General features: G+C 46.1%; 1 protein-coding gene across 5 annotated transcripts in view; it reads right to left on the reverse strand.

The window, feature by feature from the left end:
* TCP11L2 (t-complex 11 like 2) overlaps positions 1–10158 on the reverse strand; it is a 37939-nt gene extending 27781 nt beyond the window's left edge. Inside the window, exons 1-3 of one of the 5 annotated variants that reach the window (XM_057316309.1) lie at positions 9894–9938; positions 1281–1321; positions 523–714 (exon numbers count right to left, since the gene is read on the reverse strand). In XM_057316309.1, coding sequence (XP_057172292.1) covers positions 523–679 — 157 coding nt within the window. In that variant the 5' untranslated portion in view covers positions 680–714; positions 1281–1321; positions 9894–9938. Of the gene's footprint in view, positions 1–522; positions 715–1280; positions 1322–8457; positions 9491–9784 lie in introns of those variants that run through there. The other 4 variants (XM_026499752.4, XM_026499751.4, XM_057316310.1 and 1 more) reach the window with 4 other exon arrangements.
* Positions 10159–11323: the final 1165 nt, after the last annotated feature.

Genomic DNA, 11323 nt, shown 5'->3' on the forward strand with positions numbered 1-11323 from the left:
ATCTCCCTCACTATGGCCACTTTTTTAACTCTTTCTCACACCCTTAGTGTAGTCTTCATGGGCACTTTTGTGGGGTGATTTGCACAACAGGTTTTGAAATCAGCAGGAAACCCTTTAGATTATTTCACTTCCTGCCTGACCCTTGAATTGGGGCAGGCTTCCTTCCATGTAAATCGGCAATTGTCAGAAAAGACCAATTTGAATTAATCCTTGAATGTGGCCCAAGAAGTGATCTCAAGAGGGAGTGGATTTCCACTACTCGAGAGAAAAGACAGGCGGGGTTTAGGGACCTGATTTATAGTCAAACCAAAGCAGATCAAAGACAGTAATGAAAATAAAAATGGGCAGGTTGTAAACTTTAGTGGCTGCTTACTCCTGCCTTTGCAGTGGTATTACGGTACATCTACAAAGGAGGGGGAGTCTCTACTTTGCTCTCATTCATTCATGAGTTTTAAAATCTAACACACATATGTAGAACCAACACCTCCTCCCCCCCAAATCTCTGCTCCCCTGTCAGCTTACAAGCAGGAGAGCTGGATTTGCTGGAAGAGTCGCTTGTAAAGCTCTGCCTGGAGCACTCATAGTCACTAAGTGAAGCCATGCTTTCGGAAAACCGGGAAGAGTCTGAATCGCTTGGCTGGTCCTCGCCCACACACTGCTTCTCACCATTGAAGGGCATTTTGTGTCACTCAAGTGTGGGCAAAGAGATAGTGCCTGCATAGACAAACAGATCCTGCGTCAACGTTCTGTGGTACTTCCACCGGCATCACAGATGCTTCTTCCAGTGTAGACAGCTTTGCCCACATGTGTCACAGTGCTGGAAAGGCCCCAGAAGATAACCTCATCTTTCCCATAGCAGCCAGGCTATTACCAGGCCTTCATGATTGCCTTCTGGAAAAGAGACTCCATAGTCCTAAGTGTGAACTTACCCAGGACATACATAGTGTGAATGTGGAAGAGCTCTTGGCAATAACAGGTCCTTTAAAAAGGTGCAGAAAAGTTTGTACAGCCACTTTGGAAAACAGTATGGAGGTTCCTCAAAAAGTTAAAAATAGAGCTACCCTATGACCCAGGAATTGCACTACTGGGTATTGACCCCAGAGATTCAGATGCAGCGAAAAGAAGGGCCACATGCACCCCAATGTTCATAGCAGCAATGTCCACAATAGCCAAACTGTGGAAGGAGCCGAGATGCCCTTCAACAGACGAATGGATAAAGAAAATGTAGTCCACATATACAATGGAATATTACTCAGCCATCAGAAGGGATGAATACCCACCATTTGCATCGACATGGATGGAACTGGGACGGGATTATGCTCTGTGAAATATGTCAAGCAGAGAAAGACAATTATCATATGGTTTCACTTATATGTGGAGCATAAGGAATAGCATGGAGGACATTAGGAGAAGGAAGGGAAAAATGAAGGGGGGGAAGCAGAGGGGGAGACGAACCATGAAAGACTATGGACTACGGGAAACAAACGGAGGGTCTCGGAGGGGAAGGGGGTGGAGGGACGGGTTAGCCTGGTGATGGGTATTAAGGAGGGCACGTATTGCATGGAGCACTGGGTGTTTTATGCAACCAATGAATCATGGAGCCCTACATCAAAAACTAATGATTTACTGTATGGTGACTAACATAATAAAAAATAATAATAATTTTTAAAATGTGAAGAAGACACACAGTCTCTCTCTTTCTGGGTTTCTAAAACATGGAAGGTAAGAGTAGGAGGGTGGGGCCTTGAGGCCAGACTGCCTAGGTTAAAAGCTCATGCTGTCTTTTGCCATGTGACCTTGGGAAAGTCACTAACCCACCTACCTCATGAGTAAAACTGGGCTGAAAGACTAAACTTTTAGAGTTGCTTGAAGATTAAATAGGATTAATCTTATTAAAGTGCTTAGCACTCAAATGTTAGCTATTATTACTGTTCCTATGGCTTTGTTTTAAATAAACTATTTTTGAAATCAGCTTCTTCAGTTCCTTGTGAGCCTCTTGGGGAAAGGAGAAGACAAACTAAAATCTGGCTGGCAAGTCTTCAGATTCTTCTCCATTTTCCTGTGAACTGCCATGATATAAAGAGTAAAGCCTGACACTGGGTTTGTACTTGACAGCTGACCTCGTACCCACTACCACCCGATGAACAAACAGGCACCAAAGATCCTGATTCACGGGTGAGGAAGACAGGCTCTGAGGGATAAAGAGACTTACCATGCCATAAGACCAATCCCTTGACTCTATCTATGTCCAGTGCTGTACCTGGGACATCAGATTGCCAGGCAAGAGCAGGGCACTTGGGCCCAGTCACCCCCTTGAATGGAGATCCTGGGCACATTGGATCCCCTAGCCTGAGCCTTGGAGCCTCAGCCAAGGCCCAGGAGGGAGCTGGCCCTGATATGTATGGTGTTAGCTGACACTAAGGGGCACCTGGGCCCAAGGAGGAAGGCACCACAAGTCCTGAATAGACAATAATGATAGTAAGGGTTCACTGAGTCTCTTTAAACCTGAACCCACCCATGCAATGAGGTATACAGAGCTTTTAAAGCTACAAAAACTTGAAAACACAGCTACGCATAATAAGTCTGGAAATCCTGCGCAGTTTCTTCGATGATTCCTTTTGTATTTATTGACTGCCCACTATGCAGCAGCACCGGGAAAGGTAACAGTGAACAAAAGAGACAGGGCCCTACTCTCATGGCTTTCAAGTCTAGTCACCTACAACTGTGTGTGCTGGAGGCTAGAACACCAGAAAAGGGGAAACAAGGCGTTGCCGGGGAAGCACAAGAAAGGAGGGGTAGGGTGGGCCTATGGGAAATCTACACTTTGCTGAGAGAAATGGTGCCATTTTTTATCTGTTTGGTGGTAACAGAGAGTAGGATGAACCTCAGAGGGACTTTATTTTTTTATTTTTATTTATTTTTTTTAAAGATTTTATTTATTTATTCGACAGAGATAGAGACAGCCAGCGAGAGAGGGAACACAAGCAGGGGGAGTGGGAGAGGAAGAAGCAGGCTCATAGCCCGGGAGCCTGATGGGGGGCTCGATCCCAAAACGCCGGGATCACGCCCTGAGCCGAAGGCAGACGTTTAACCACTGTGCCACCCAGGCGCCCCTCAGAGGGACTTTAATTAAAGGTCAATGCCTAAGGGCATTTGCCCCTGGCCTCACCTAAACAACCTTCTTCAGTCCTGCCAATTGTACAAGTGCACCCTTCCTGGGCCCACCGCTTTCACAAAGAGAAAACAACTAACTCAGAGGCTCCCTGTGCAAGGAAATCTAGTGAAGCTGCCAGGAAGCTACCATGTAGAGAGGTCTGCCTTGTCCTAGACTCCCCAGGCCAACCACCACCAACACAGGCTATAAAAATAGCCCTGAATCCTTGCAACCCCAGTGGGGAAATAACCTCCCTCACCACATGCAAACTAGGTTCGACTTGAGCTTTAAGTACCACCTGCTAGGGCGAAGGGACTAGAGGACAGAAGAAAAGGGTCTGCTCTAACTCTCACTTCCACCAAACCCCATTCCTAAATGGAATACTTGCCCTTCCCTCTAGATTTCTCTCTCTCTCTTTGCCAACATTTCATGCCTCACTGATGGCATTTCTTGAAAATGCTACCTTCCTCAGGAAGCCTTTAGTCCCTGGCCAGAGTGAATGACACTCTTCTTTCTACATCTGCAGCACATGTCCTATATCTCCACCATCGAGCTGAGTCCCTTGTAGTTATTTTCTTCCCATGGCTACTTCTGACTCTCCTTAATAAGGCAGTGACTGTGTCTTGTCCTTTGCCAGTGTCAAGTACGTGACAAGTATTCATTTAGTGTCAGCTGAATCGGAATCATTGAATCCCATTTGGTACAGCTTCAACCAGAACATTCGCAAACTGATAGCACTACACACTTACAGGGCTGGTACTGCCAAAGTTAAAGCTCTGGAGCAGAGAACCTACCACCTAAACCTACTTTATTAGGTTTAAGACTCAATATTCCCTGGTCCTGGTCACACTCCTATTTGAATATCTTAGACTTTGTTTTCATTTTATTATTATTTTTTTCAGTCATTCCACCATAACAACTGTGCTCTGTATGCTTTGCTCTTTATTTTTCTTCACTTTGGCTGTTTTTTGCAAGTAAAGGTGAATAAAAGCTTTTATCCATTGGAATTTATGATCTAGGTTAATATAACTGTCCATTTCATTTTTCTACTCCAGATGAACAGCACACTTTGTAGGTTCCTTAATTGTGTTTAACAAGGCAGCAAAGTACAAAGATTTAAAAATAAAAAGATGTAGGTTATGAGTTAGAAGGCTAGAGTCTGAGGCCTGAATCTGTCATTAATTTGCTGTGTGACTTTATGCACATCACATCGGCTCTCCTCACCTCATTTTTCTGAGCAGCTGGGCCAGCTGTAAGGTCCCTTTCAGCTAGGAATTGCTAAAATTCTATAAACCCAGAGTTCCATGAGGCTTTGCTAGAAGTTCTGAAATTAAATGTGCTCATGGCAGACATACTTAATAATGTGCAACTACGCTTCCTTCCAACAATTCACTGGAAGTAGAGTTTCTGGCACAGGGAATGCAACAGAAAATGTGAAAGCTTCAAAATATTTAGACACTCTTGTTTGGATGGTAAAAGGCTCCATAGCACAACTGGGCTTTAATGCATCCAAGAAGAATCTTTCCTTTGAAGCCCAGATGCCCATTATTATTCTATAAGGAAATTGCCTCTTTCCTCCTCTAGGCATACTAATAATACCCAATGCATTGGGTTGGTGTGGGACTTCATTTAGTTAATATATGTAGAGTGCTTGGAACAGTGTCTGACAGAGAAAACAGGATATAGATTGTTGCTATGATTAGTATTATTTGAATCTTTTTCTTGTTATTATCATTTCAGGCATTAAAAACTCTAGAGGGGAGAACTGTTTTATTCCAAGATGATAAAAGCATATTCCCCTACAGATAAACAAGACTGCTAGTTAACCTACAACAGAACTCCTATACTTGTCTAAGACACTAAAGCTGAAAGCAAATAGCCCATCCCAGTGCAAATGGTCTTCTGCAAGTTTCTTCACATCTGTTCTTACTTTTCTTGGTCTCAGATTTCCATATAAGTCATCTGGGGACAAAGCTACTTGACTCAAAAGCCATTGAGGGTAATTAGATGGCTTTAAAAACTATTTTGGATTCTCTCTTAGAATAGTGATAATAAATCCAGTCTATTTCTTTAAGAAAGGTAATGCTTCTCCTACTGACAAACTTAGACCTACTTAACTTACACCACTGCCAATCACAAGCAAACCATACGACTTTTCAGAAACACCACATCTCATCCTACCTGGAGGATTTACTGCTGGCCAAAGGTAAAGTCAAAGGTGAAAACAGTGGATAACTACAAGCAAAGCTTCCAACACTACAGTTGCACATAATCACATTTTTCATTACATTCTTTCTCATTTAATAAGTTCAGTATTATATAATCCCTTCCAAGACCAATGACTGAGATGCAGCTGACCCTTAAACATTTATTGTTGAATGAATGGCAATATGACCACCACTGACATTTTAGAGAGGAGGAAATGGGTAAAGGGATCCATAGGGGATAGTTCTGTGTCCCACAACAGATAGAAGGGAGATGGGTTTTTAATTTGCTAGTTGATTTCTTAGCCTGTGTCCACACTACCAACTTTTTCTATTTCCTTTCCATAGCAAACTCATCTGCAAATGGTCCAGCACAGGTTCAGGATTACAAAGATCCACCAGTGACAATGTACATGTCCATGAAACAGTAAGAACACTGGCTCTGGAATCAGGTGGACTGGATTCTTGATCCTGACTCTTGATATTTACTGACTGGACAGAGGGAACTTAGCCATTGTAAAAGGGTTTAATAATAGTATCTACCTCACAGAATTGTTGTGAAGATTAACTGAAATAGTCTATGTCAAGTACTTAAGTAAGTGCTTGACAGATTGTCAACTATTATTTTATTCTTACTAAAAGAAATTATGATTCCCAAACATGTCAATGTCACAAAAACAAAGAAATGCTGAGGACATGTTCCAAATGAAAAGAGACTTGACAACTGAGTGCAACAGATGATCCCTGACTGAATCCTGTATCAGAGGGGGAAAAACACTATTACTGGATCAATTGACAGCATTGATACAAACTTGAATTTACTGTCTGTATTACAGTGTTAAATTTACTCAAGTTGATAAATGTACTCTGACTACATATTTAGGAATAAAGGGCCATGATGTATGCAACTTTCCGACTAATTTAATGAGTAAAAGAGAAAACAATAAAGCATATGGAGCAAAATGTTAACAGGTGAATATGAGTAAAAGGTAGACAAAAAGGAGTTCTTTGTAATGTTCTTACAACTTTTTCTGTAAGTTTGAAATTATTTCCAAGCAAAAGATTAAAAGAGAAGTACTAAACCAAAAGTTCAAGTCTAATTCAGAACAGTCCGGGCTCCTGCAATTTTTAGATTTTGATTGTTCCCACTGCTGGGATAGCTTAGATACTGCTCTTTTACAAAAGCTCTTCTAGACAGTCTGGCTTGTCCCAATGTCCTTCTTGAACAGTGTCTAGAGAATAAAACAGAAAAGAGGCCAGAGCCCTTCAGAAGAGGCACTATAAATCATCCCTTTTAAGAGTTCATCTCCAGGTGGTTTCCCTTTTCTTAAGAAGTTTCCTGGCAATGGTTTATATTCCTCTGTCATTTGGGCCTCTGCCTGCACCATCCCATATCATTCTCTCTCTCTAACCCGTCCTGCTACAGACACAGTGGCTTTCTTCAGGTACCTCATATATACCAAACTTCCTACTCTGGAGCACTTGCACCTGTTATCTCTCCCCTAGCATGTTCTTGTCCCTGATCTCCATGGGCTGCAGTCCTTGTTATCATTCAGGTTTGAAATTAAACATTACAACTTCAAAGTGACATTCTCTGATATCATCACTCCACCTAAATTAGCCATCTAGAGCTCAGAACACTTCCTGGGATAGAGGGGGAGCCCGAGGAGTCTCGCTGACGAACAAATTAAGCCACACTCCTATTCATATTACAATTTGAGGTTTCCTTCTCTCCTGCCTCACTCACATTGCTCATATTCTCATTATGCAGTCACTTTAAGTACTATAGTTGCTGTTTACATATCTGCCTCCCCAATAAATTTTAAGCTGCTTGCAGGAAGGGCTATGTCTCCCCTTTCCAATTCCCAGTGCCCACCTCAACACATTTCCCAGGAACCTATAATTCAAACTAGCAAAGACTCAGAGTTCCAGAGCTTAAAGAAAGTTTACATTGTGTCTTTCCACTTTCTCAATGCTCATTGATAGTAAATAATAACAATTAGAGCTAATAGTTACTGTGTGCTTATTATATCCAAGCTCCCATAAGTGCTTTAAGTGTTTTATCTCCTTGAATTTTTATTGTAACCTTGTTATCTGAGGTATTGCTATTATCCCCATTTTATAGATAAGAACCTGAGGCCCAGAGAGGGTAAATTACTTGCCCTGGGGATCGCAGCAGTGGCAGAAGTACAACTGAAATCCAGGCCATGGACTCTTATAGCCCATGCTTTCTACCACTCGATGGCAGGAGAAAATTTGGTGTGCTGCTCATTCTTTCCACTCTCAGTCTGCCAAATCGATCTACCCAACACCACGTGGATACTTGCATATGTGGTAACAAGCTGACCTTACCCCGGGGTGGCTGTTCAAAGTGCTATACCGTGAAGGGCATCACTGAAAGAGTCTATTGTCCAAATAATTCTCAACCACCCCACTAGAGTAAATGAAAATCCTCTATCAGGGAGCCATTCTTTAATCACTGCAAAATCCCTAGTTAAAACCCACATATTACCAAAAGTCTTAACTGCTTACAACTAATATCAAAAACATTTTGAGGGGAATTATTCAGAAAATCCAGCAGTGCTCTGGACGAGGAATGGAGCCCAACCACTTAAGGTTGGGTCACGGAAATGAGAAATTTCAAGAGCTATCTAGTGGGTGTCATCCTTGAAGAACAGATCAAGGTCACATGCAAAGACAAGCATTCACATATGTGTAGTAAAGGACAAGGAGTCAGAGGAATGAGCCTGGGCTCTGAAGAAAAGAAAAATTGTAGATGGTGTGGAAAACCTCCGTCTTCTGCAAAATGCTGCTTTAGAACCAGTCCCAAACAGCAGTGCAAAAAAAGTTATTCATATGCAGCAAGGCATAAACCACAGAGCAGAGAGATAGGTTCCTGATCCATTCAGCTAGAGAATACTGGTCTTCATCAAATTAGAGCCAACAAAGAGCTAGATAAAAGCCAACAAGCCAGTCATTGTCTAAGAAAGCAGATGTTCATGCAACACATAACATTACAGCATCAGGGAGAAGGATTTCTAGGCACTTTTCACACTTGGAAACACGTCTCCTCCCACCCCTGGCTGGCCTGTTTAATACCTGTGCTTCCTCCTCGGGGGGACTCAACCCCTCACAGAATGGCACTGAAGCTGCTTCCACACATGACTGAGTATCTTCAGCCCTGGGCCACGTCAAGTGAGGCAACCTCCACTGGCTGCCAGAGTGATGTATGAAATCCCTGGAGGCAAGAGGACAAGGCAGGCAGGGAGCCACCTAGAGTGGGAACCACGGCCATAACCTCATTCTGATAGGCAGGTGGCAAAGAGCAGGGTCTCTGGCTGGGCTGGAGGCCATGGGACCACAGGGATCTTGGGGCCGGAGGGGCCCACTGGGGACAAGGACAACTTGTCTGGTTTCTCAAGGTTAAAGGAACAGGACAACCACCTAAGACAATTATTTCCCAAACTTCAGTGGTTTGGGTACCATCGTTCACTCCTGTTTCCACATCTCCAACCTCATCTATACCCTAATTTATCAATCAGTTCTATCTTGACTAGATTTTTGCATTTAAATACATTTATTTTAGAAGGAAACTTTACATCATTGTGAAATCGCTTGTGTAATGGGAGTTTTTCCCCAAAACTAACGAAAACGCAGAACGCTGTTCGTCCACGTGCCACCTCAAATCAGCGCTGTTACCCCCAGTAGTGCCATCCAGAGAAGCGGTTTGGGGAAGCACAAGTCATTCCCGAGAGGCCAGAGGTTCGAGCCCCGGGCCTGACCGGCATCTCCCCCCTCTTCCCCGGGACAGTCGGCTAGAGGGGAGGCACCAGGAGTCTGCACACCTACCCCTCTCGCCGCCCCTCCCCTCCAGCAGCACGTTTCCTGTCAAAACAAACCCTTGGGGGAGGGGACGGCAGAGGCCGAGCAGAGCGCCAGGGAAACCCCGGCAACAAACCCCAAACACACGCTTCGGGCCGCACCCGGCCCCCACCGCGGCTCGGCTCTCCCACCCACGCTGGGCGGGGGTCGCAGGCGAGAAGGGGCCCCCCTCCCGGGGCCCGGATAGTGGGAAGCCGTTCGCAGCGCGGTCGCTGGCACGGATCCAGCAGACTGTAAACAGCGGCCAAGCGGCCGCGACCCCGCCGCCGCCGCCGGGGCCAGAAGCCCACGGCCACGCTGACACCCGCCGCGGCCACTCGGTGCCCGCGCCCCGCTCCCACGCGGGACGGCGGTTCGAGGTCAAACAAGGGGATGGGGGAGCAAGAAGCCGGGCTTTAACACCCCTGGGACCGGAGTCCCAGGACAGAGTTCCGAGGCGGGTCGGGGGAGGCCCTCGGGCTGCCCTGGGGCGAGGTGTCCCGGTCCACTGACCCGGGCCCGTCACCTCAGAGCCGGCGACCCCCTCTCCCGGATGGATACGCACCGGGTCCGGCGCAGAGACAGGCGGAGGAGAAAGGCGACTGAGGGAGCCTGGGTCAGGGGTCTCTGGGTGTCCCCTCACCGAGCACCGCACAAACACCTCGAAAACTCACCAGTCCAACAACCCCCAACCTCCCGGTCCCCCCCCCGCGCCCCACGCGGTATTTAAAGGGCCGGGAGGGACTCTGAGGAGCCAGCCACGGAGGAGCAGTGTAACAGGCGAGCGGGGGAAGACGGCCCGCGGGAGAGGCGGAAATCCAGGTCACTTCAGGCTCCGATCGCAAAGCTCTGACAGATTTGACCTACTACAGAATAGATTTCCTCAGGTTCGGAGAAGGAGGCCGAGGAGAGCTTGCATTGACGGTGTTCTGCATGCGAGAGGAAAAGGCCTCCCCCACAGGCTTCGAGTGGTGCGGTCCGGGGACTGGTAGGGGCGGGGAGAAAAGTGTTTACGGAACTGGGGCAGCCGCGCCACTGGGAGCGCCCAGCGTTGGAGGCGGGGCTGTCGGGCGCTGGGGGCGGGACCGAGTCGGGGGCGGGGGTCTGGGGCGTGGCGGAGCGGGGGCTTTGGGGGCGTGGCGAGGCTGCGCGTGGGTCCCCTCTTGGCTGTGATTGTAGAGCGCGGCTGGCTTGGGCTTCCGCGGAGCGCGAGCGTGGATGATAGTACAAGCGGGTGGAACTTTTACTACTCGAACACCCCTCATCTAGGCGGGGCGATCCAGATTGGGTGCCCACCATCACGCCGTCCGCACAGACACAGCCCAACAAACAACAGGACAGGTGCGTTCCCACGCGCGTCAGCAACCAACCTTGTCACCTCTGTGTCTGCACCTCCACATAAACACCGGCCCAGATTTGCATATGGCTGGACTGAAAGATTAGCTCCTGGGAGTCACACCTTCCCAGGCTCTCTGAAGACCTAAACTGTAAACTTCGTGTGCACGCAAAAGATAAAACATCTCACTTCCTCTAGAGTTCTGGGCAGCACCTCTCTACCGGAGAAGTTTCGACATTGGTTAATGTAAATAAGCAGCCCCCAGCTCTTGTGGGTTTGCTTCAAGGACGTACAGAAACGCCATTCCCCCAACCGCACACATAAAAACCACTGTATCTTCTGTAAATTGGCATTATTTGGAAGAAAGTTTATGCAGGAATGTAAGTGAATTTTGTATAGCCTGAAGTATTTCTATTTCGTGCTGAAATCATGTCTGAATTGTGGAGGCAAAATTGGTTCTAGAAAAAAACCAGACAGGCAACATTTTAAAAGAGGATAGAAAGCCACTTATTCCAGATGGAATAATTCAGTGTTACAACATGGACTTGTTTTGGGTTCAACCCTGGCTCTGACATTAACTACCCGTGAGATCTTGGTCAATGGAAAACCAACGATAACTATCTCATTGGGTTATAGTGAGGATGGAATGAGATAAAGCATCTGAAGTGCTTACAGCTGTACACAGTAAACACTGATCCGTGTTATTGAAACTGTTAGGCAAATCTCTCTGAACAAACTTGGCTGCTGATCTCTATAAATTTGTATTTG

This window comes from Ursus arctos, unplaced genomic scaffold, assembly GCF_023065955.2.
Source record: "Ursus arctos isolate Adak ecotype North America unplaced genomic scaffold, UrsArc2.0 scaffold_21, whole genome shotgun sequence".
In the NCBI taxonomy this organism is placed as follows: domain Eukaryota; kingdom Metazoa; phylum Chordata; class Mammalia; order Carnivora; family Ursidae; genus Ursus; species Ursus arctos.